This window comes from Syngnathus scovelli, chromosome 2 (assembly GCF_024217435.2).
Source record: "Syngnathus scovelli strain Florida chromosome 2, RoL_Ssco_1.2, whole genome shotgun sequence".
NCBI classification, from domain to species: domain Eukaryota; kingdom Metazoa; phylum Chordata; class Actinopteri; order Syngnathiformes; family Syngnathidae; genus Syngnathus; species Syngnathus scovelli.
In genome coordinates this window covers 2,173,838-2,198,069 of record NC_090848.1, presented here as the reverse complement: position 1 = coordinate 2,198,069, position 24,232 = coordinate 2,173,838, and the positions used below count along the sequence as shown (strand labels likewise).

Here is a 24,232-nt window from a genome sequence, read left to right as displayed (position 1 = left end):
ACAAAACGCTTACTTACTAGCAGGGCCGGTTTTTGCTATGAGCAATGTGAGCGGCCGCCCAGGCCGCAATCCACGTTGGGGCCTATCCTATAGGATGCCGTAGACGTCTATAGCATAGACGTCTAATAGACATCTATTAGACGTCTATGCTATACGCGCCTATAGCATAGATGTCTATATTGTTACACTTTTAGACCATTTTTAGACGTGTTTTAGCCGAGACGTCTGGTTAGCATATAGACTCTAATAGACGTCTAATAGACGTCAAAATGCTCGCAGGTTATATACCTATCCACATGTAATCAATTGGCTTATGTGAAAAATTTACAATAAATAAATAAAAATAAATAAATAAACGAACAGTGCACGCACTAAGTTATAGCCGCATTACCTGATGCACGCAGACGCGACGTGATTAATGTTAAGGTTGTTTGACGGACCGGATGGTGTTTGCAAAAAGTTTTTTTTTTTTTTTGGATGAACAGGTTTGTTTTGCATTCTACCATGGCATTAAAATCTGCCGTGATGAAACTGTTCAAGCATGTTCTTGCATGCTTGCTTGAGGAGCATTTCGACTTTATACCTACAGGCGGGAGGAGTCTAGCGTGAGTGTGACTCTATGCATAATTCTTTATTATGGCTTTTCAATTGCTGATAGTAAGTACATGTTAAATCTTTTTGGGTGCTTGGCTCATCATAAATTGGTTTTGTGAATATTTTACTAGTATAATGAGTGCGCTGCCATTTGAATTTCTAACATCACTTGACGGTATAGCCAGTTTGGGAAGTCGAGAGATACAGTGTGTATAGTTGAAAAACAAAGAACTACTTAAATACATAATAAATAACTCTGGTTATTTTATAATAATAATAATTATTATTTTTATTATTATTATTATTATTCTAGGCTCCAGCACACCCGGGACAAACGGTATAGAAAATGGAATATTATTATTATTATTATTATTATTATTATTATTATTATTATTATTATTATTATTATTATTATCAGGCTCTGGAAGATTGCATCGAACGATATATTGGTAATGAATGTCGAGTTTCTGTGATCATTCGAGAGTCTTTTTTTAATTGCATGAGCAATTACATCTAAAAACAGACTGGGAGGGATTTCACGAAAACTAACACGTGTGGTGGCATAAATCCGAATAGTTTATTTTAAACAAATCATTTTTGTGTATTTTGTAGTTTAAAAAAAAAGAGATGTATACCGCCCGGAATTCCTTCTCCACAAAATTGCCATAGGCATTTTGCTAGTCTCACCGATTTGTCTTGACTGAGCTGAGTCATAAACTGCATTTTAAATGAGAAAAATGTCACTGAACCAAAAACCTCACAAAAAAAAAAAAGCAAACTGGCAAATTTACGCACCGAGTGAAACCTGAGTTTATTTAAGCAGAAAGCCACAAGTATTCTGTTGAATAAATAGCAGCAAGTGGCTAAACAAGTTAGTCATTGAGGCGGGGTGTTAAACGAATTTTTCTTTTGTTTTGTTTCTTTCCTTTTGGAGTGCCATAATGAGGTGTGGTCCCCAATAAATGTATGACAACAAATTGATGAATAACTAGTTTTGAAATCGGAGGCAAGTAAAAAGTGTTCAAATATTTAAAAAAAAAAAAAGGATGGTAACAAAAATTGCTAGCAAGTGAAAACAATTTTCATTATTAACACATAAGGTCGATTGCATAATTGAATTGAGGAATAACTCGATGCCTGTGCTTACCGTTTTGCTTTAAACCGAAGACCAGATGGAGGCGCCACCTCGACCAGAACTCTTTGACTTCCATGGCGTCCCAATGACCAGATTCTTCACTGACAACTGGGAAAACGTCAAAACCTTCAAGGCCAAACCAGATGACATCGTCATAGCCACTTATCCGAAATCAGGTGAGGTTTTCAACACGAATCACAATTTCTCATAAAACACGTTTTCGGCTTACTTACTGTGTATTTTGATTATGACATCAGGAACTACTTGGGTCTGCTACCTCCTTGATCGCCTGTTTTTTGGAAAGACGAAGCCGGAGAAAGAAACATCTCTCCCTCTGTATATGAGAGTACCATTCCTGGAACTCTGCATTCCTGGTCATCCCAAAGGTTTAAAAAAAAAAAAAAAAAGTCTTATCTGTCACACGTACGTATCTCCACATAGATTTGACAATTTTTCTCTTCCTCACGAAGGAAAAGACCTGGCAGACCAACTCACAATCACTCCTCGTCTCATTAAAACTCATCTGCCGGTCCAGCTTGTCCCCGAAACGTTTTGGGAGAACAATTGCAAGGTAAAAAGTGCGCCGTGTCCGCATTCAACCGTGGCAGGTAACAAACGAAAAGCTGAGATTCGTCGCTGTCTTTTTCGAGCAGACAGTCTACGTGGCTCGTAACCCGAAGGACGTTGCCGTGTCCTTCTTCCACTTCTGCCGCATGAACAGCATCCATCCCTCACCGGGAGACTGGGACGGTTTTTTGCAAAGATTCATGGAGGGCAAAAGTGAGGACTGTGGGATTTTTTGCTCTTCCATCCTTGTATCCAACATAAATCTTCTCTTCTATGGCTTCAGTGACGTATGGACCTTGGCATCAGCATGTGGTCGGCTGGTGGGAGAAGCAGCAAACGTATCCAAATCTGCATTACATTTTCTATGAAGATCTGACAGAGGTGAAATGTTAGCAATAGCTTCACTAGTTAAAATCATTTCAAGTCCTGCTAAAGTGAGAACAAACATATCTTCTAAATTTGCCAAATTTGAATGATAAAAAGAAGGTGTAAAAAATTAGGCTTTATAATCATGGCAATGTATTTTCGTCGTGTAGGCTAGCTAGCTAGCTAGCTAACTGTAGTGTGTAAACATATGCTCCGTCCTTTGGCGCCAGGTCAACATTTACATTCCTAACACTACATAACCAAAAAAAGCCAAGTGTAGAAAAAATTAGGCTTCAAAATCATGACAATGTATTTTTGTCGTGTAGGCTAGCTAGCTAGCTAACTGTAGTATGTAAATATATGCTTCATCCTATAGCTCCAGGTCAATGTTTTCATTCCTAACACTACATAACCAAACAAAAAGCAAAGTGTAGAAAAAAATGAGGCTTCAAAATCATGACAATGTATTTTTGTCGTGTAGGCTAGCTAGCTAGCTAACTGTAGTATGTAAATATATGCTTCATCCTATAGCTCCAGGTCAATGTTTACATTCCTAACACTACATAACCAAACAAAAAGCAAAGTGTAATAAAAAATGAGGCTTCAAAATCATGACAATGTATTTTTGTCGTGTAGGCTAGCTAGCTAGCTAACTGTAGTATGTAAATATATGCTTCATCCTATACCTCCAGGTCAATGTTTTCATTCCTAACACTACATAACCATTGTACTGACAAGGCAAGTCTCGCTTTACATCATTTCCGAGTGGATAGAGCATGTTGTGAATTGAAACGCAAATCTTTTGATGCAAACCTTCCACGTGCGCAGAACGTGGGACGCGAGATCGACAAGCTGTGCACTTTCCTCGGCTTGTCCGTCTCGGCCGAGGAGAAGGAAAGCATCATGACCGCCGTGCAGTTTGAGAACATGAGAGACAACAAACTGACCAACTTCACCAACGCCCCCTTAATGAATCTGAAGGTGTCTCCTTTCATGAGAAAAGGTACGAAACAAGATGGCCGCCGGTTGGAATGCCTTCTGAATTGATTTCTCTGCATTTTTGAAGGGAAAGTTGGTGACTGGAAGAATCATTTCACTGTGAGCCAAAGTGAACGTTGTGATGAGCACTACAAGAAGTTTATTAGGTCTCCTGGGCTACGCTTTCGCACCGAAGTGATTTAAAAAACCGGTTGGTCTTTCAAGACGTCGCCAAACTACACCGGCAAGCTTTTCTAGATTCCTCTTCTTGTCGACCGTTTTATATAATGTCTCTCGAGGTTATCATCAAAGACAGTACACGTGAATTAGGATCTTTTCATTTTTTTATTTGAATCCAGACATGAAATTCGGCAAAATGAAATAAATTTTAAATGACCCAAATAAAAAGCGCTAATACTGAATATCTTGCACTACACATGGATTTATTTTCTATGGCATGTAAGATTAAGAGGGAGAGCAACACTGAGCACACTTGGAACTTTCTCTCTGGTCTGGAAGAAAATGAAATACACTGGAATGGAGACCACGACACAAAACCATTGGACGGAAATCACTAAACAACTTAAGCATCGCTGGGAAAAGTCGACGTCATCCTGTCATGGTCTGATTGGCTAATAGAAATCATTCCTGTACTGATAATTAGCCAATAAAATAAATAATTATTTAATGTATGTCTTCTTTTGCATCGTACCAATTGCACATGCTCACTCAGGCTCCTTCGTGTACACTGGGATTTTTTTTTTTAACCCAAAAATACTTGTTTTAATTTTCAAAGGGAATCGAAAGATTTTCATATCAATCAATATTTCAATCCTTAGCGCAGCCAAGAAAGTCCCGATATCAAAACAACAATACAGCACAGTCAGCAAAAAAAACCCTTCCGATTGTCTTTCACAGTGACAATCGTGACTATGTTTCAAATATATCTTTATTCAACATAAAAATAAAAGTATTTACATTGTTGCTTCTATAGAATATATTCGAAAGACACTTTTTTTTTCTTAATCTCGAGTAATAAAATACTTCAGTCTAGTGCTTCGATGAAAAGTTAAGTGCAGCCATAGTGTGTTCATGCCAAGCCTGATGTTAAATCTCGGCGCAATCCTGGAAATCTGGGGCGGGTTGAAATTCAGGATTTCTATTTGAATTCTGTTATGCTATTGGTGTTACCCAATTTTGATAATCTACTGTTAACCGCATGTAAGCATATACTACATGTGTGAATGAGTGGTTGTGATTTAAATCAATCCCGTCAATTCCGAAGCAGCCCTGACATGTTAAGGGCTTACAAATACTTGACAAGTTAATTACCATCGGCTGCGGGTTTACAGAACCATTACAAGCACGAAAAAAAAAGTCATGGATGGCACATTGTTACATGACAGAGGAAAATTGAAATGAAAACTCTTGAACAAAACGATTATCGATATGGACACAGAACGAAAGTGAACGACAAGAGCTCAGTTTGTCTTTTATCCGGAACAATGATGTTTGGCGATGTTCTCAGGGAACCATTTGATGATCTAATTAGATTTTATTAGGAAGCTTAATGAGTTCAATCAGGAGGGACAATCCCTCGGAACGTAATGTACGCGAATTCCACAATGTTCTCAAATAATTGACATCATCTACACCAGCACGTTTTTTCATTTTTAGTTTAGTATTTTTACTATTTTAACCTCCAGGATCAGGTGTTGTACTCTAGCCAGTGGTAGACTGGATGTTTTACCTCGTGTTGGACTAGCATCGTGTTAGCTTAGCGCTAAGCTAGTTTGTTAGCAAGCTCCCTAGCCAAACAGTCCTCAATAAGATTATGTGGCGGTCGTTTGGTCTCCTCATGCTTGTGTGAGTTTTCTCACATATTTTAAAATAATGCACGTTAGATTTATTGAAGATTTTAAATTGTTGTGAGCGTAAATGCTTCTTTCTTGATATCGGCTAGGCTCCATCTCACCCTTGTAAGAATGAGCGAGAAAAAAAAATGAATGCATGGATGGATGTTTTGTTTCATAAGTCAATAATTTCACTGCTCACACTTGCAGAGTCGTCATGTCGGCTGACTTCCAGGTAACTGCGTGACCCGATGGGCCTTGTAGCCCTCCCCCGCCCCTGCTCAGAGTCTGGTGTGATGAAGGGTCGCGTGTCGTCCACTCCCTCCTCCCCGAGATGTCCCGTTGATATTCTGGTGGGGTGAAGCGACACGGGGCAAGACACAGACGAGGGGACGTTTCCCGTCTCGTTCCCGGCCCACCTGTGACCCTGATGGGAAGGTGTGGGTGGAGCAGTCACCTGCCTGCTAGGCACACTGCTGAGAACGCTGCCCCCTAGAGGCATGGAGGACTCTGTGGGAGCCTCGCTGCTCTCGGAAAACGGAGGGTCACTGTTTCTGCGCAGCCAGAGCCCCGGTATGACTCCGGATCCGAGGGAGGGCGATTGCGAATTTTGGTTAAAAGGTTGAAACAAGCTACCCCCTTCGAGGAGGTGTTCTCGGTGCAGGGCCTCATCGATGCTGCGGGTGAGGTTAATGGGGGACGGGGGCCGAAGATCAAAGTCACACATTGAGAGCGAGGGGTCTCTGTCGGTCTCCAGACTTCCACTGACGGAGCGTTGCGGAGTCCGTCCGAGTGCCTGCATCTTCAGCAGGGTGCTTGTGGAGTCATCGGATACGCCGCGTTCGGCCGAACGACCCCTGTGGTTGCGTACTCGGTTGCTATCTTTGACGGACTGAGCTTGCGCAGGTGCTTGATCATGATTATGGTTCCTGATGAGACTCTTTGTGATGTCCACTCCAGAACGTTCCTGGCCAGCCCAGTTGTTGGGCACCTCTGCTTGACCTCCAGCTCCGACACCGTTACTATCGGACTTTCTGCACGGTTTTCCCGTCAGACTCTGGACTATCTTGGACCAGCACGTGTGCCGTTGAGAGGAAGGTCCAGAATGGCCAGGGGACGGCACGTCTCCTGCGGTTCCTCCATCTCCTGCTCCCCCCTCGTCTCTTCCTCTGCAACAGTGGGGCCTCCAGAACACCCACGAAGCTAAGAGAAGGAGGCCTAAACCCCAGGCCAGCTCCAGTAGTCTGGCCCAGAAATGAACCAGCCACCAGCCCCAGTTGAAGCTCATCCAGTCCCCGAGAAGTCCATAGAGCCAAAAGGTGGCATGAACATGTAACCCACAGCAAAGTGCTCCAACAACTGCACAAACCGCCAGCACCTTTCCAAGAATCATCCCTTCTTTCCTACTCCCTGTCCAAGTCTTTCTCCTGGCTTCTTCGTTGAGTCCCGGGTGAGAAATGGGAGGGCAACGTATTCGTGGGAAGACATAGAAGAGGAATCCCAGACAGAGACCCAGACCCCAGCATAGGGCGAGAACCTGCAGCGTGACAGGCACCACGGGCGACAGAGCTGGCGAAAACAGATCTGCTGCCAGCAGCAGAGTGCATTGAAGCACAGCCAACACGGCCACAAGGGGAATACGCTCCAACGTTGAAGGTAAAACCGTCACTCCGGCCGCCTTCAGGGCCAGCAGGGCTAAGGTAGCCTGGGTCCAAACCAGCAAGTGGAGCGGCAAGTTGTAAATAGCCGCAACTGCCGAACGAGGGAGGATTTTATGCGTCCCGTAGGGATCGATCAGGAATAGAGCTGCTCGGAGAGCTCCGACCAGAAACAACAAGGCGTTGGCCAGCACGAGAGCCCCTCGATGAGGACAGCTCGACCCCGGGGACAAGATGAGCCCGAGAGCCGACCCGGCAAACAAAAGCAAGAAAAGGCTCGCCGAACCGTAGACATGTACTAGCTCCCACGCAAAAGTAAGATTCTGGCTCAGGTCACCCCAGTAGATGAGGCTTCTATTTGGGGCGGGTGCGGCGCTGGCAGACGGGGGCGACATGGAAGCCTGATGAGGGTCCGCTAATAAAATGGAGCGAGTCTTCGGATCAATGAAGCTGGGTAGGGTGACTGGTGCGACGCTGGTAGCCAAGACCGTCGGGTTAGCTGAAAAAAAGAACAACATAAGTCTCATGTTAGCGCAAGCTAGCTGTGGTTGGTCAGTTGCTAAAATCAACTAGCAAGTGTCTGGTCTTGAAGAAATATGACCTCGCTCTTAAAGACATAGCCCGACCTTATTCTCTTGCCAACTAAACGCTGTGCTAACGCCACTAGAGGGGTGTAGCTAGCCATCCATCACTGTACCATCTGGTCCAATCCAGTCTCATTATTATGCTAGCTTGTCATGTAGCGAACCGCCTGAGGTCTAAATATGATTTCACCACAGGACGATAACCAAATGAAACCTCTAAACTCAGAATGCGAGTATCATGTACTGTAAGTACTTCCTAGGTGAGGCCCGATAAAACCAGGTCTCAACAAATTTCAGCCAACTGGGATATTACGGTCAAGTTATGTCATTATGTAATTCAACTAGACTGGCAAAACATCCGACGTATATAATCACAGATATAATCGCATCATGCTAATCACGTCATTAGCATACCAGACGTAATGCAGAGCGGGTCCTACTTGGAAATTACGTTTCATAATTAGGGTTACGTTATGGAATGAATTGTAATGTCTACATGTTACGTAACATCTTCATTTGTCAATTTATGGAGATGTAAGGGTCTATATTTTTGGACCTTGAAGGATGTCAAACAGGAATTTCTCATTTTGCCCATTTGGATCGCCCAACAAGGAGAGGCTAACGAACCATTGTTGACTTCCAACTTCTTCTGGCCAAGCTATTGGGTTGACCTCTTGGTTTCCGTTGACTTCCTTCCTTGTAACTTTCAGGGGTGTGATGTGGACACATTCCACAATGCACAGCTGGGTGTGCTTAACGTACCTCCAGCTTGAAGTGTTCCCCAAACCACACGTACCGTTGGCGTGGATTGAATGAACACATGGAAGTCGTGCAAAATGATTTCTCCGTTACCGTGTTGTTCCTAAACAATCTACCCATGTGTCACACTTTCCATCTGCTTTTTTTCTATACATCTGCTTTTCATTATTCTCTGAGTTTCTATCGCTTATTCCTTTACCGCACATTCACCCAAGGTTTCTGTATTCCCAACAGTCTTTTTTTTTTTTTTTTCTTGAACCCACTTTTTTTTTTGTATGAATGTTTTCCAAGGATTTCCTTTCCATGCAACCCACCCTGCTGCCATCTGGATCTACCTTCAAATACCTTTCCCTTTGCTTTGAAGTCGTTTTTTAGGTTGTCAGAAAAGTGATGTTTTTATTTTTTATTTTAAGTTATTCTTCAGTTACCTGTTGGCTGCACAGTTGTCCGTGTTCGGTTCCTCTCCAAATGTGTCGATTTGTTTGTTGCTTTGGTTGGTCTTTTCCGATCCAACTCGGAAGCGAGGAGCGTTCCAGATGTAGTTACTTTCTCGGTTAAGATCTTTGGGAGTGAAATCTTGTTTGGATTGGTGACCGGCTGTCTTGGAGTCTGCGGTGGTTTTCCAGTAGATCCGACCGTGGTGGCATTGGAGGATTCGTTTAAAGTCACTAACCCCTTTTTTCTGTCAATGGGAAGTTCCAAATCACCTGAGAATTAGAAGAAAATACAATGTCAAGCACAAGTGTTGATTTGAATGTAAATGACTGACTGGTTGAGTTCCTCACCAGCAGGGGGCGTGGCCTGTGTCGACATTTCAGACGGAGCTGCTCGTGAGACAATTTGCGTAGTCACTTGCGGCTCCGTAGCCCGAGCGACCACTGATGAATTGCGTACATCAACTATTTTAGTCTGCGCTCGATACTGAGCCGATTCATCGATACTCGTCGGCGCAGGCGCGAGCAATTCCTCCTTTTCGAGAATCAGCGTTGCGCTACCTGATCCGAGTCCCTGCAAATCACGTGTGTCTTGAACTCCAGCAGTCACCGTTTTGTCAGTGAGCACATTTTCCTTCGATGTTTTTCTGAGTGGCGGGCTACTCGAGTCCATCTTGGGCCCGGTCACGTTTATCCCACGGCTTCTCGTCTGAGACGAAAGGGTTGACACGGTGGAGTGTATTCTCGGCTTTTGCTGCGCTGCATTTGTTGTTGTCAGCCGATCCCGCGTTGTAACCTTAGCTGGCACGCCACTGCGTCCGCCGGGAGGCAAAGAGGACCAGGATCCATCTGTCTGCTTAGTGGTGGTGGCTTGAGAGTCTTTGGGAAGATCCGGAGGAGAGAAGGAAGGCGACGTGCCAATGACGACCTGGCCATCCGATGGACGGAGGGAGGAGATGAGGAAGGTTACTAAAAGGAGTGGCATGGAAGCCATGGCCTGAGTGGTGAGGAGGGGCCTCTCGCTGTTACATCATCTTCACACTGGGCTTCTGTTGGGAGAAAAAAAAAAAAAAAAATGCTACATTTTACGATCCAAAAACCGAATCTGGCCCACCGTGTAATTATTTTTGACCCGTGAAAACAAAATGTGCTACGATTTTTTGTCAATACTACAATTGCCTTAAAATACAGATGTTTCTGGTTTATTGCTATTCATCTTTTTTTTTTTTAATGAATAGCTTTTACTAGTCTCTGATTTCAAAACTAGTTAGTCATCAGTTTAATTTGAGACTACATGGAAAACTTGCAAGACAAAGGTCCTTCCTCACCGTATCACTAAATTACGCAAACTCGGGATTGACTACAGGAATACTGAAAACAAATCTATCTCTTAGTTCTTAATCGTCTCGGGTTATTCTGTGGATTTGGTCTGCTGAGTCAGCGGTCACATGGAACTTCTACGGGGGGGGGGGGGGTTTGCAGACCGGCACGTCATATTAAGGATGTGTCAAGTCGGTTTCATGAAAACTCCCGTTCCCCAAAAAGTCTCAAAGCCAAATATTGCAAAATTCACCAGAGTTGTGATTGATTGTCAAACAGGCGTCGAGTTTCGCTGTCTTCCGGTATGTCATAAATAAATCAATAAAATATTAGTCACGGGATTTGACAGTTTGACATGTCATTTTGATTTATGATTTCTTCAAAGCGGTGAAATAATGCTTATTAAGAACCCACCGACACAAAGAAACACCTCAAGTCTGAAGGTTTGCACAATCCTCAAAGACCAAACTGATACCAGCTGCCCTTCGCTCGTCCCAAAAACGATTTTCTTCCTTTTTTTAGCACGCGGCTTACGTAAACCTTCCTTGTTCACGCTGGCCTCTATCTTTGACTCACTCTGAGAAACGCCCCAGGCAGATTGTGCTGAAACTTGAGTGTGTAACATTAGGAGCAGAAATTATTCTGTGTGTAGGACTCATTCTATAGCCAATGAGTCACCAAAGGTTCATTCACCGCCGTGAAGACGCAAATGACCTCATTAGAGGTGATTTTTTATTTTTTTTTTATTCCACATTTGGAAAAAAATGACAGCTCCCAAAGTTACCAAACGAGAAGACACAGATGGATGACGTTAGGACAATCGTAATGGAACAATCGTTCATGCTGAGGCATAACAGTAGCCTCTGTGTTTATTTTGCTTCCCGTCTCAGTTCTTCTACTCTCAGGCTGACTGGCTTGAGTCCAGTTCAACTCCCTTCCTTTCCTCGTTTCCACTTCTCTTTCTTGCATAATTCCACCCCAGCGATACAGCATTCATCGAGAATCATTTTAGGACAAGGGTGGGTAGGCGGGTGAAAGTAGTGGCCCAGTGATGAGATGAAGCTGACAGCAAAAAAAAAAAAAAGGGACCGCGGGGGGATGAGGGGAACGAGTGAAGGTTTAAATTTAGAGCAGAAAGGACAGGCTGGTTGAAATTAAAAGACAATAGCCATTTAAAAAACTGAATGGGCCATTATGGATAAAAAAGGGGTGCTGGTATCAAATATCTAATTTTAGTGACTCTTCAGATAAAAATTGATTTCGCAACATTGAGATTTCCCTCTTTAAGTCTTTGAGTGTGCCCGGTGAGTGACGTGGGTGCCAGCCAATGAGAACGTAGACTGACTAGCTAACTGTTAGCCAGCATGTTTATTTTGTTGAATGAAGCAATTGAAAGTGCATCGGCCGTTTTGTCCGTTGCAATACTTTGAAGGAACGTTCCATTCCCACTCCGGTGAGGTTTCCATTCCCCGTACACACACAAAATGGCTGACAGCCAAACGGAAACAATATCATCATTGAGAAATGGCTTTTAATAAACACACCACCGTCTTGTTCCAAAGCACTCCAGCATGCCCAAGCTTGTGTGCTTAGATGAATGAGAACAAGACGTACTCGAGGACCTCCTGAATGTTTTTTGTCTGGCTCAATGAGTTGAAATGAAACAACCGTGCAGCGTTAATCTGAACAATCCCCAAAGAGAAGGAAATTGGCACATTGGCTTCCGTTTTGGCAGATGGGTGCAGCCAGCCTGAGTATTTCCATCATGTCGTTCTCCCCGGGGGTCAAAGGACACATCATTCTGCTCTAGCGGGGTGTGTGGATGTTGTGGAGATGGCGTCACGCTCTCTTGCACAATATGTTCTTTCTCCAGAACAGGAAATGCTTACAGACAATATGGAATAGTACAGCAACGAGAGATTACACGATTGTGATCACATGACTAAGTAGCGGAACAGGGGCTAATCTCGTTAACGTTGATGTCATTTCTAATACGAGTAATGTTGGTTAGTTCATACGGAACAGACGGGAAGGTGTGTGTGGAATATTTGAGAGATTTTTTTTTTTCTTCTCTGCCAGCGTCCAGACAGCCTGGCAGCAAAATGTTTCCTTTCATATACCGAGAATGTTTCTTAGGACACACATAAATTTGTTGGCTGTCAGTCTTTTGCAGAAAAAGAGTTTTAAATTGGGTTTTTTTTGGATTTACTAAAAGGAGTTGTGTTTTGACAATTTTGAGCAGAAAATGGTTATCACAAAATACATCTGCTCTATTTGAATCTTATAATTGAATTGAAATTTGAATGACAGCAGCAAATAATGTAATCCTTCATTTATCGCGGATAATTGGTTCCTAAAACCACCCGCGATAAGTGAAATCCGCTAAGTACGGTCACCAACAAGAAGTACTGGGCAGGCTAACGAGTTAGCGAAAATATGCTAATTCGCGATCGTGCTAACACGCGAAAACGGACTTCTAAAGGAATGTAAACGAACATTTGGAGCAATACTACATTGTCCTAAAGGTTCGACACGTTTCCTCAATTTAGAAGTTTTATTTTGACTTTTAAATGTTTTTTTAATTTGGGAAAAAAAATCCGCGATGTAGTGAAGCCGCGATAAACGAAACGCGAAGTAGCGAGGGATCACTGTATTTTGATCTCAGAGTGATAAGATGTCATTATTTTTTAATCCTAGAGTGCCCATCACTTAAGCTAACTCCAAACTTCAAAAACTTCTCCAGTTCAAATCTGAGGAAAGCTACAATAGAAACTCAAGCTAGCAAAGCTGGATGAAAAAGCAGCTGTTTTTGAATATTCCTGCTAGCCTATAGCAACGTCGTGCAAGATTTGTTTGCACTGCCTTATGGACTGTAGGTGGACACATGAAGCTGTGAAGCCCAGCGAGAAGCGGGGAAATGGGAGGGAGACTATGTGCGGTTATCTTGGTATGTGGGGTAGCGGGGGGAGGTCGCGGCTATGACCGTTAAAAATTCCACACCTTGGAATAACATGTGGATTGCCTCCATAATATTCTCCAGCCTCTTCTATTTATTTGACAGATTTGCTCCTTTAAAGACCGCTACAAATTCCGTTTACGTTACGCTGTTTTAAATCTAGAAAAAATAAACGTGAGGGTAATTGATTCTCCTGAAGTGCTGATAGACAACTATCCCTCAAATGCCACCCGCTGAGCTTTTAAGGGAGTCCAAAGCCGTTTAAAGATGTCTTGGAGGGAGGGGGGTCGGATGTGCTCCCTTCCAGCCGGCAAGGTCGCGCCGGCAGAGGAGACAAGACTCCAAATGCTTTTGATCTCCGTCCGAAACGGATGTTCGTCTTAAAAGTGCTGAGCCCCACCACATCAGATGAAAGGTCACGGAGGGTGGTCTGGTTTGAGTACCCTCCAAAACACACACAGCAAATATTGACTCATGATGGCAGCCGTAGAAGGCTTTTCCAGAAAATTTCATTGTCTACCAGGGGCGTAGCCATCATGGGGGGGGGGGGTTGCTGGCGTGCACAAAATGCTTATCGACTCACATTCGGTAGCTCATCTCCATTATGGCCGAACAAGTAAATAATCAAACTGGTTGAGTTAAAACACAATAAAAAATAGCCAGGCAAATATTCTTTCCGTGGCCACACTTATAACTGAAGTTAAATATTCTTTTAAAAAGTTCCTCCTAAACAGAATTGCCTGCGAGTATCGTTATATTGTCTGTCTAGATGCGTTGCTGCACCGTTTGTGTTTAAATCATTGCATTTAGTGTTACGACAATGTCACATTGATGCTATTTGCTAGCCTGTGAATGGCGTTTCCCATTATGTGTTAGCATTAAGCTAGTGACCTTACATGGTTTTAAATATATTGAGTAATACTTTTTGTTTTATGATGATGTCTTCTTTCTGGCTTAAGCAATAAGACATTCATTGCCAACTAAGAAAAGCTGCTGAGATTTTTTCCTTTTCTGTTATGTTTCATATCCAACGCTAAGCCATTCCCAAAATCATATGCGTAACTTATGATGGTTATAGACAACAAAGATATTACCGTAATTTTTGGACTATAAGTCGCACTGGACTATAAGCCGCACCACTTGTGATTCAGGGTTCAAAATTAGCACAAAAAAAAGTCACGGCTTATAGTCCGAAATTTACGGTAACTGGGTTGGCAATGAATGAGTTAAGAATTCAGGTGTCCAAATAGTGGCCCCCGCATTCCCAGTGACGCGCTCCACAAGTGAGCACGCAAGACAGCTGCTAAATCTTGTGCAAGCTCCAAAACACTGTCGGGGAAAAAAGACATCACAAGTCGTCAAGTGTTGGCCTGCAACAAGGGAGGGAAGAAAAAAGTCTCACTCGCTTGCAGCTGGATGCAATAAAAGGTGTTAAGTGAAGTGTTGTGTGGCAAACATTTGCCATTGAAACATTTCATAAAGCCCGGGATTGTGTTTTAATGCTAAGTGCCCTTTGTTGCTATGCTAATGTTTTATTTCTCAGTGGTGACGTTTTAAGACTGTAGACCGCTTGTTTAAAAGCCTCCAAGGTCAGCCATTATTGTAGTCCAAGCACTCGTAATTCAAAACAAAAGGCTTATCTTCTGTCCTCTTCCAGACAAGTTGTCCATGAGCGGCAGGAGGACTGTCGAAACAAGCTGTAAATCTTTACTGAGCTGCTTTGAAGGAAAGATGAGGCCTCCTTGTCCTGCCAGTGGATCTGGGCGTGTTGTTTTTCTTCTGAATTGAGTTCATCTGGCGCTAGCCGTCCAGTAGCACGTAAAACCAGTTTCCTTTCCCGAATATTCCAGACTAAGGTTCATGTGAATCTTCAGCCACGTTGGCACCCAGACATCCTCGTGTGTTGCGACTGCACACAAACACAACACGGCGTGCACCTGCTAAAACGTCGACGCCCCGCTCCACTTGTTGCTAGTTGCTTGGCATGCTGTTTTCATTTCCTGAGTTATTATCGGGGCTAATTTGGTTCCTGGTTCGGTCTTGTGAAACCTAACAAGCTGATGCAGAATTGCCAGAGATGCTTTCTACTAAAACATTTTTTATCATCCTTAACTGCTTTACAACTTTCACCCATGATCCTTTTTCTATTTCATCGGAATCTCGGAATCAACTCATAAAAAGGTTTCGCAACTCTTTCCGATATTCTGCCCGTTTGACCTGGGATTGGTAGTCGAGCGCATTTCAACAAGCTGTTGTAAAGCAACACCCTTCTCAAATTGATACAGTATAAAGAGTAAAAAGTTACCGCAGGTTAAAAGGTGAGGCCATTGTAATTGCGGCGCACCACAAACGCAACACAGCATGTGAGCCAAGCTCGGATTATTAGCCAGGGCAATTATAAATTTCATTGATCGGTTCGGCATAAATATTCATGGCCTATTTAATAGAAATGGAAAATGAATAAAATGAAATGCTGCGCTCATGCAGGGATGTCACATTTAATGTGACGGGTCATTTTTATTGCAGTTTTTAATTGGCTTTACTTGGTATGTCAGACAGCATTTGTATTTTTTTTTAGATAATACAATATAAATAATTAGTTTTAGTTTCATTATATTTTAAATTAATCTCTCATTTTTTTAATCCATTCTGATTAATTTTGCATTTGCGGAATATGAATTAAGCAGCAAAATATTTGTCCATCTCAAGATGTGGCTATTTTTCCACTGGCTGTTGATTGAAAATAACATCACAGTTGCTCAGGGCTCAGGAAATGAGTCATGACCAATTGCAGCTCACCTGTTTTCTGACTTTGGTCATGTGACATTTGCAAGCTGCGCCGTAATTGGCCAATACCTGAGCCTTGAGCAACTGTGATGTCATTTTCATATAATACAATATATCCCAAAGATTTCTGAATGGACTTAACATTTTTCCTATATTAAATAGTGTTTTTGATGCCTGGAAAGGACTAATTTCAATGAGAAACATTAATTTCATATACAGCTCAATTTATTTCCACCCAAATAATATCTTTAGAATATTAAAATTTGTGGAGGCCCCAACTTATTCCACCACGAAAAAAATACACGGAAAAAAAAATACACTGCTTCCCCCATCAATATTTAAATTAGAGAATCAAGTGGTAAAATATTCCAACGAGTACAATGGTGAGAAATTGACTCCAGTAGCCTCCTATAATGGCCACGACGCTTAGTCACATTGTATCACTGCGCAAAAGTGACGCCGCACCGCAGCCTCCACGACAAAAAATAAAATACAATTTGACGTACCTGCTAGCTGTGCGCCTCCTCTGCGCCACGACGCCGGTTAGGACGTTCTCGCTGCGGGGCAAGTGTCCATAGTCCGCGGCTGATTACTGGAGGAAGACGAAGAGGAGAGTGAACGAACGCTCGCAGCTCGGCTCTGCTGCAAGCAAGCGAGCGGCTCGACCACGAGTGAATGAGCACGACTGGAGAGAGAGAGAGAGAGAGAGAGGGAGACGCGCCCCCTCCCAGCGCTGCATCTCTCTCCATATGCCCAACTGTCCATTGCCCCCACCTCAACCCCCCTAGCAGGAGCGCGCAATTACTCACCATGGAACCGCAGCCTACACATTACGCAAGCTTACCAACCCCGCACGCACGCACGCACAAAGCTGGCAAGTGGATCGTGACGTCATATATTCTGTTACCTTACGGATTTAATTCGACTAAGCTCCTATACTAAATCAATGTTATCTATTTAATGAAATGCTATCCAACCAAATCAGTTTTTTTTAAAACAATGGTTCAATTTTTTTCACACCACGTACCACCATGAAAAAAAAAAGTACAGTGATCCCTCGCTACTTCGCGTTTCGTTTATCGCGGCTTCACTACATCACGGATTTTTTTTTCCAAATTAAAAAAACATTTAAAAGTCAAAGTAAAACTTCTAAATTGAGGAAACATGTGTATAACCTTTAGGACAATGTAGTATTGCTCCAAATGTTCGTTTATATTCCTTTAGAAGTCCGTTTTCGCGTGTTAGCATCTTTCCGCTAACTCGTTAGCCTGACCAGTACTTCTTGTTGGTGACTGTACTTCGCGGATTTCACTTATCGCGGGTGGTTTTTGGAACCAATTATCCGCGATAAACGAGGGATTACTTTACCACCATAATTACCAACAATAAAAAAACAAACCAAAACAAAATGGAAGTTGGACGGACTGCTATGCTATGTAACAAATGCAAAGCACTTCGTCACTTTAGGAAATGCTAGAAATCTTTTGGGATAACATTTTCTTTGTATTTCTGCTGAAGAAAATGGTGATGCTGGTCTCTGTGGCACCACTAGATGGCAGTACATTTAACACAGTGTCCCTTTAACACTGTGTGCTCTGATGTCAAACGCCGCCACTCCTATCATTCGATAACTACACTCAACTGCAACAAAACTACTTTTTATTACTTAATTTTAGCAGCTTGCTTCCAACACAAAGCAAAAAAAAAAAGATAGTGATGACTCAAAACATTAACATTTATCTCTGGGGGCACATTGTAGCATACTGACATTATCCCGCAGCACTAAAATACCCAACCTGGGTTAATTTGTATAATTAGAAGTAGCCTCAACTGCATATTTTAAATGCCGTCTGTGTTTGAAGGGTACGAGGTTAGCGGATACCGTTGGTGCGCATCAGTGGAGAACAAACTGGAATATGAGCTGGCCTCCATCTTTCTGCATCATCATGCTGCACCTTGGCCTACTGCCTGCTTTTCAGCCCCCACCTGCTCACCTTCTGGGGTGCAAAAACACTCCTGTCGGAACACGCACGCATAACATAACGAGAAAGAATCATATACTACAATATACACTGAGCAGCTATGTCGTTATATTATGCGAGTGGTGATTTATTTTTTTTAATATTTTTTTTTAATTTATTTATTTCACTAGGTGGTGCTCAAGCACATGCAATTTTTCCTCTAAATTTATCAATATTTAAAGAATAAAATATAATAAAATGAACCTATAAACTCCCCTCTTGAAAATATATACATAATAATTTATTTTAATTATTTTATTGGTCACAGGTTAGCAAATACTGGAGAAAAAGTTTCTGAATGATTTATCGTTTTTGTTTTTAAATTTTATAAAAATTTGCCATTTCAACAGGGGTGTGTAGACTTTTTTTTAATCCACTGTGATAGCTGATTGATTGTGCAAATAGAAATAAATGCAAAAGTTAAATAACATACTGGCGACACGTGCTCTTTTTTTTTACCTGCCCCCAAAATGTCTGCCTATGTGTCTGACTCACTATAATAGAAGAAAAGACACTTTTGTAAGCAAACATCATACATACAAAAAAAGTAAATATACCAACCACATTGTTAATAGCTTGCGGCTTGTGTGCAAGTGTCTTCTTTGTTGGCGGCACACGCGTGAAGCAGAAAGCCACAGCCGTCGTTATTTGCGTCCGTGCAGCGCGCGATGTAATCCTAAAATAACCCGTGCACGACACAGGATTGCCGTAATGCCATTACATTGTAACTGAGCCAGCAGGAAACGGCCGAGCGGGGTTTAAACGTGTTTTTCAAAAACAATAAACATAAATAAAAAGAACCTAATCATTCGTAAAATGTATTTTTCTTCTATTATTATTTTTATGAGGACTTTGGAATCATCTGCTGTGTGCTTTCCTTCTATTTTCATGGAACCCATTCATTGAATATTTATTAGTGTTTTTTGAAAGAAATCTTGAAAAATTGATCCACACTGTCAATCGAAAACAAGCCCGATGATTATTTTAATGGCGCAGGTGTATCTAATAATCCACGCGGTTAATCATATTCGACTGACAGCTATTCATAAATCTGGAACGCACTTTCAAGCTTTCAAAGCGAGAACTAATGCGACATAACATTTAAAGCGTGCATAATGATGAAAAGGAGGGTGACACCACAGCCATATGTGATACTCATGCTGCCTTGTGCCCACATTCATCTTTGTCCAAAAATGTGGTGAGCACATTCCGTTCTGTCATTTCGATTGATCCGGCGATCGGCGATTCAATTCTGGAACAGGCGGAATTGGCTCCTCCTCGGATTGTACAACGACTCGGCCCTTCATCACTTGCCAGCCAAAGCCAGTCGGTTACATTAATTGCTGGGAAATTTAATGAGGCCTCAGTTCACGAATAATATAATACGCCAACTCATCAACTCAATTCTGTCTGTGGATGTCTAGACTGCAAAGATTAATTGGCGTGGCCCCCTCGAAAAAACTGGCTCCAGCTACATTGGGTTGACCACATCTAAGGTGAAACAACATTATTTTATCCATCTTAGGCAATGTATCACACACACTTGAGTACATCTGATACTATTCAGCAGTAATAACATTCATGGTTTTAGAAACTACAGAGTTTCAACCGTCACTTGAGCAAAGTGGAATTTAACAAAAATGGTTTAAACTAACGGTAGCTAAAAAAAAATTAAGTTATTAAACAAATGTAATTTGTTGTTTGTCCACCCCGAATGGTCGCCGCCATCGGTGCTAGCCTGGAGATGAGCGGCTAACAGCTAGGCTAACCATTTTGGCTGCTAGCAAGCACGGAAGCTAAGACAGTGATCCCTCGGTACTTAGCGTTTCGTTTATCGCGGCTTCACAACATCGCGGATTTTTATTTTCCAAATTAAACAATTTAAAAGTCAAAATAAAATTTCTAAATTGAGGAAACGTGTGTCTAACTTTTAGGACAATGTAGTATTGCTCCAAATATTCGTTTACATTCCTTTAGAAGTCCGTTTTCGCGTTATAGCACGATCGCGAATTAGCATCTTTCCGCTAACTCGTTAGCCTGCCCAGTACTTCTTGTTGGTGACCGTACTTCGCGGATTCCACGTTTTTTTTTGGAACCAATTATCCGCGATAAACGAGGAATTACTGTAGTTAATTGTCGTCAACCGAAAATTGAAAGTGGAAAGTAACAATTGACAGAGCTCATAAAGAAACAATAGCCATTTTCATAATTACCCACTAATTGTGCTTGTTCCAACATAAAGGAATAATAATTACTTGGTCATGTACTAATTCAAACTTGGAAGTGACTGTTCAGGATTTATGAATCCAGATCGACAACTTTCACGTTTTTGTTTGGCGTGACAAATTGTGACGCCCCCTGCTGCTGAAGTCATTCATTGCAGTAAAACAAAGCTGACGAGAAGAGATGCCCCATACTCAAGGACAAAGAACAATCTCCCTTATATAACGCCGAGTTGTGCGTTAAGTGTTCGGACATAGCCTTCCCTTTCAAATTCATGTGCCCACCATCAGCATGCATCCACCAAAGCCTCCCTATTTGTTTCATTTTTGCTGCTCTCTTGACTCCATTCTCAGTCTGCTGTTCCTCTCTGCCCTGAAGCAGGCCCCCAAACCCGTGTTTGGCTTAAATAGAGTGGGCATGAACGCTGACTCACATTCATTAATGCACATGGCTGCACACCTCAGCACATAAACAGCACCTCTGGTTGGATGACACATAAACATAACACATGCAAACGTATTCACGATGCACCTTGCGTTGAGGAGGAAAATGGAATCTTAATTTGTAAGCCGCACATACTGTATATTGTTAATGTGGCACAATGGCTGCTGTAAAAAATAAAATAAAAGCCCAGTTGACACAGTCGAACCAATGCTAATAAACACAAGCACACTGATCCACCCAATTAGAAACGCACAGAAATTCGTTTTAAATATGAACACAAAAGCCATAATGTACATATTAATAGCACATAATGCGTTTACTCGAGGAAATAACGTTGAAAATAGACGAGCCGATGACCCCATAAATGACATTAACGTGTAAAACAGTAAGTGTATACTGCCATCTAGTGGCCACAGCAATGTTTGCCGACTTACTTTCTATTAGCTGGAATTGTTTGCGGATTGAAATTTTGCCTTTTGTATTTACTTCGAAAAAAAAAGACTTAATACAGTACAATTTTTAAGTGACATTAACGTGTAAAACAGTAAGTGTATACTGCCATCTAGTGGCCACGGCAATGTTTGCTGACTTACTTTCTATTAGCTAGAATTGTTTGCGGATTGAAATTTTGCCTTTTGTATTTACTTCGAAAAAAAAAGACTCAATACAGTACAATTTTTTTAATTAAGTTTTTTACAAACTAGCTTATTTAACATAGTTGTATCAAAATGTAAAAAAGTCCAGTATCATACTACCTGCTCCTCCTTCACAGACATCTTTCCTTTCTTTTCCGACGCTGACTTGAGTTTCCTGTTTTTCACAGTCTTCATATTTGCTCTCTTGCACGTTCCCACACTTTCAGTGTCGGACTCTTCCTTTGGCCTTTTCAGATGTGGCGTTTCTTTCAGCTTTTGGAATTTCTTCAGATCGGCACAGAACAACACCTAAAAGATGGAACGTCACTCTGTGGTTAGAATGGATCAAATGCGTGGAGATGTTTATCAACATTCATCTACTTACAGACTGTGCCCACCCGGCGTAGGGACCCCACAGATTCCGGAAGAAATCACCTGCGTACAATAGTACCCATGAGTGAGGTAAAGCCAGGTGAGATACTTCCAAAATACGCTCGAACACAAACCGATGTCTTTGTGAAGCTTCTCCGTGATGCTTTTGGGCTGGTTGGCCGCGGCGTATTTATAATCGCGCTTGGCGATCTGCCACACGTGCGTGTCGATCGGCACGGCGTTGGCCTTATCCAGAGACATCAGACATACGCAATCTGCCACCTGAAGGAGAACACATCGGACAAGTTTTAGCTCACGACAGAGTGGCTGCTCATTTCGTCCGCTGTACCTTAGTGCCCACCCCAGGTAGGGCACGCAGAGCATGGCGGGCCTCCGAATACGGGACCGTGCGAAGACCTTCGAGCCATTTGTAACCGTGTTGGTCCAAAATCTGTTTTGCGCTCTGTTGCAAGAACCGAGCTCTGTATCCAAAACCGAGTTCCCTCAGGCGGGCTTCTACGCTGCTATCTACAAAACGCAAAATACATTAAAGTTAGTTATGACACCACATAAAGTGGTTATAAAAAGTCATCACACCCCGGTTGGAATACAGGTTTTTAAGATATAATAAAATAAGACACTTTTCCCTCTATTTCCACTAAGGCTAAAAAAAAATCAACAAAAGAATCCAAACTCATTTCGAACTTGAATGTGATTTGTATTTTGAACACAACCTTGCCCTAGTTGCAAGAGGGTGTGCACACTTATGCAAAAACATTTAATTTGTTTATTTTTTATTTTTTGAATTGAATTGAGTGGTAGGGATGTGTAGACTTTTTTTGATCCGATATTAGTATTATTAAATTAATCTTACGTGGATTTTCTCTGCAAACTCTTATTGAAGATTTAAAAAAAAAAATGCTATGGCAGCACAGGTCTGGAACTTGCAGAATATTTGTGCACCTGCTAATGCGGACAGCGAAGGAAAGTCGTAGTAGGAGGTTTGATCCAGCTTGCAGAGCAGGTTTCCCCGAGCCTCGCACAATCTCTCCACCATGCCTTGGATACGAGAGATGTGGTTGTTGGAGGTGCAAATGAAGGAGAAAAGGCATTCTGTGGGGTCCTGGCGGAGCATTCGCACACCTGTGGAATGAAAATGTGAATGTGAGATGTTAATAAATGAGAACATCCAAACACTGACCAGTGAAGATGTCTGCAATTTTCTGGAAATGCTTGTCCGCTGCTCCCCATTTTCTGTACAGATCCTTCAAATTCACATCCAGCTGGAGGTAATCTCTCAAGATGGCCTCGTCCTCCTGCTGGTTTACAGCCATGACCTCCTTCTGTTCCTTTTTCACGGCTGCATTGCATTTCTGCTGTGACATGGTTTCCTCGCCATCATTCTCTGCCATGAGTCGTCTGTGCACGTCATTGGGTTTGTAAACATGGTACCACAAAGTGTCCTCGGTCTGAGTCAGAGTCCACACTTGTCCTCCCATGACTCCAGTCCAGTGGCCGTCTGCCGTCTCCCTCCAGCTGTGGAAAAATATGCGGGTTAGCTTTGGTTTGAATGGTTGTTCGTTGTAGACGGCAAAGTATGCAGACAGGCAGAACAATTCAATGCGATACCACTAGATGGCAGAAGTTAGGTAATTAAACCGAGTACAGTAATCCCTCGTTTATCGTGGATAATTGGTTCCAAAAACCACCTGCGAACAAGTGAAATCCGCAAAGTACGGTCACCAACAAGAAGTACTGGACAGGCTAACGAGTTAGCGGAAAGATGCTAATTCGCGATCGTGCTAACACTCGACAATGGACTTCTAAAGGAATGTAAACAAACATTTGGAGCAACACTACATTGTCCTAAAGGTGAGACACATGTTTCCTCAATTTAGAAGTTTTATTTTGACTTTTAAATGTTTTTTTAATTTTGAAAAAAAATTCGCGATGTAGTGAAGCCGCGATAAACGAAACGCAAAGTAGCGAGGGATCACTGTACTATCGACATTGTTTGAGAACATTTTTGTTTAATAGTGCCGTACGATTTTACCAATGCAAACTGCAGAGTGCCTTGGTTCACGCTGCTAGTTTAATTGACGTACCGGAATGATTGCCCACAAGCAAGAGTGAGATCCAATCGGAGCTCTGACTTCTCACAGGTTAGAGCTCTCCACGTTTTGACTCCCGATGACAGAACCGCGTGGGTTGCCATCATTTTACGCATTTGTTGGCATGCATCTAAAAGTTTATCACAGTGAAAAGAACCTCGACTTGCATCTTTGTCGCTGTTGTTTACAGCCAGTCTGCCGGCGGAAGTTTGATGACGTCAGAGCGGAAGTTGTCAAAAAATCAAACTGCATTTTTCGTGAGGGTCGATGTAGTGGTATACTCGCCTGTTTTGTGTGCAGGAGTTAGATTCCTGCATAAAATATACACAAAATAAATGCTAAATTTTTCGCGGTGTGGTTAACCGCATAAAGATGAACGCACGTAGTTGCCTTAATGATAATAATGTTAAAAAATATCTCAATGGGACGATGGAT

At 42.2% G+C, this 24,232-nt stretch overlaps 2 protein-coding genes across 6 annotated transcripts; one reads left to right on the top strand and one right to left on the bottom strand.

Moving 5' to 3' along the window:
- Window positions 1-465: 465 nt before the first annotated feature.
- On the top strand, window positions 466-4,328 carry LOC125988460 (cytosolic sulfotransferase 3). The gene is made up of 8 exons (XM_049753709.2): window positions 466-605; window positions 1,767-1,905; window positions 1,987-2,115; window positions 2,200-2,300; window positions 2,383-2,509; window positions 2,580-2,677; window positions 3,491-3,665; window positions 3,729-4,328. The coding sequence occupies exons 2-8, from the start codon at window positions 1,767-1,769 to the stop codon at window positions 3,842-3,844; spliced, it is 885 nt and encodes a 294-aa protein (XP_049609666.1). The 5' UTR covers window positions 466-605; the 3' UTR covers window positions 3,845-4,328.
- On the bottom strand, window positions 3,967-24,137 carry ogg1 (8-oxoguanine DNA glycosylase). 5 transcript variants are annotated; one of them, XM_049753698.2, is made up of 9 exons: window positions 23,792-24,137; window positions 22,888-23,222; window positions 22,650-22,829; window positions 22,036-22,214; window positions 21,821-21,968; window positions 21,700-21,749; window positions 21,435-21,623; window positions 16,498-16,583; window positions 9,930-9,977 (listed from the first exon to the last, which is right to left on the bottom strand). In XM_049753698.2, exons 1-8 carry the CDS (start codon window positions 23,911-23,913, stop codon window positions 16,581-16,583), a joined length of 1,206 nt encoding a protein of 401 aa, XP_049609655.1. In that variant the 5' UTR covers window positions 23,914-24,137; the 3' UTR covers window positions 9,930-9,977; window positions 16,498-16,580. The 5 variants fall into 5 exon arrangements, with proteins under 5 accessions (XP_068505860.1, XP_068505859.1, XP_068505858.1 ...); XM_049753697.2 differs by lacking the exons at window positions 9,930-9,977; window positions 16,498-16,583 and having other exon boundaries at window positions 21,198-21,623; window positions 23,792-24,126; XM_068649759.1 differs by lacking the exons at window positions 21,435-21,623; window positions 21,700-21,749; window positions 21,821-21,968; ... (2 more) ...; window positions 22,888-23,222; window positions 23,792-24,137 and adding exons at window positions 3,967-7,650; window positions 8,923-9,201; window positions 18,574-19,584 and having other exon boundaries at window positions 9,280-9,977.
- Between the last annotated feature and the right edge of the window lie 95 nt (window positions 24,138-24,232).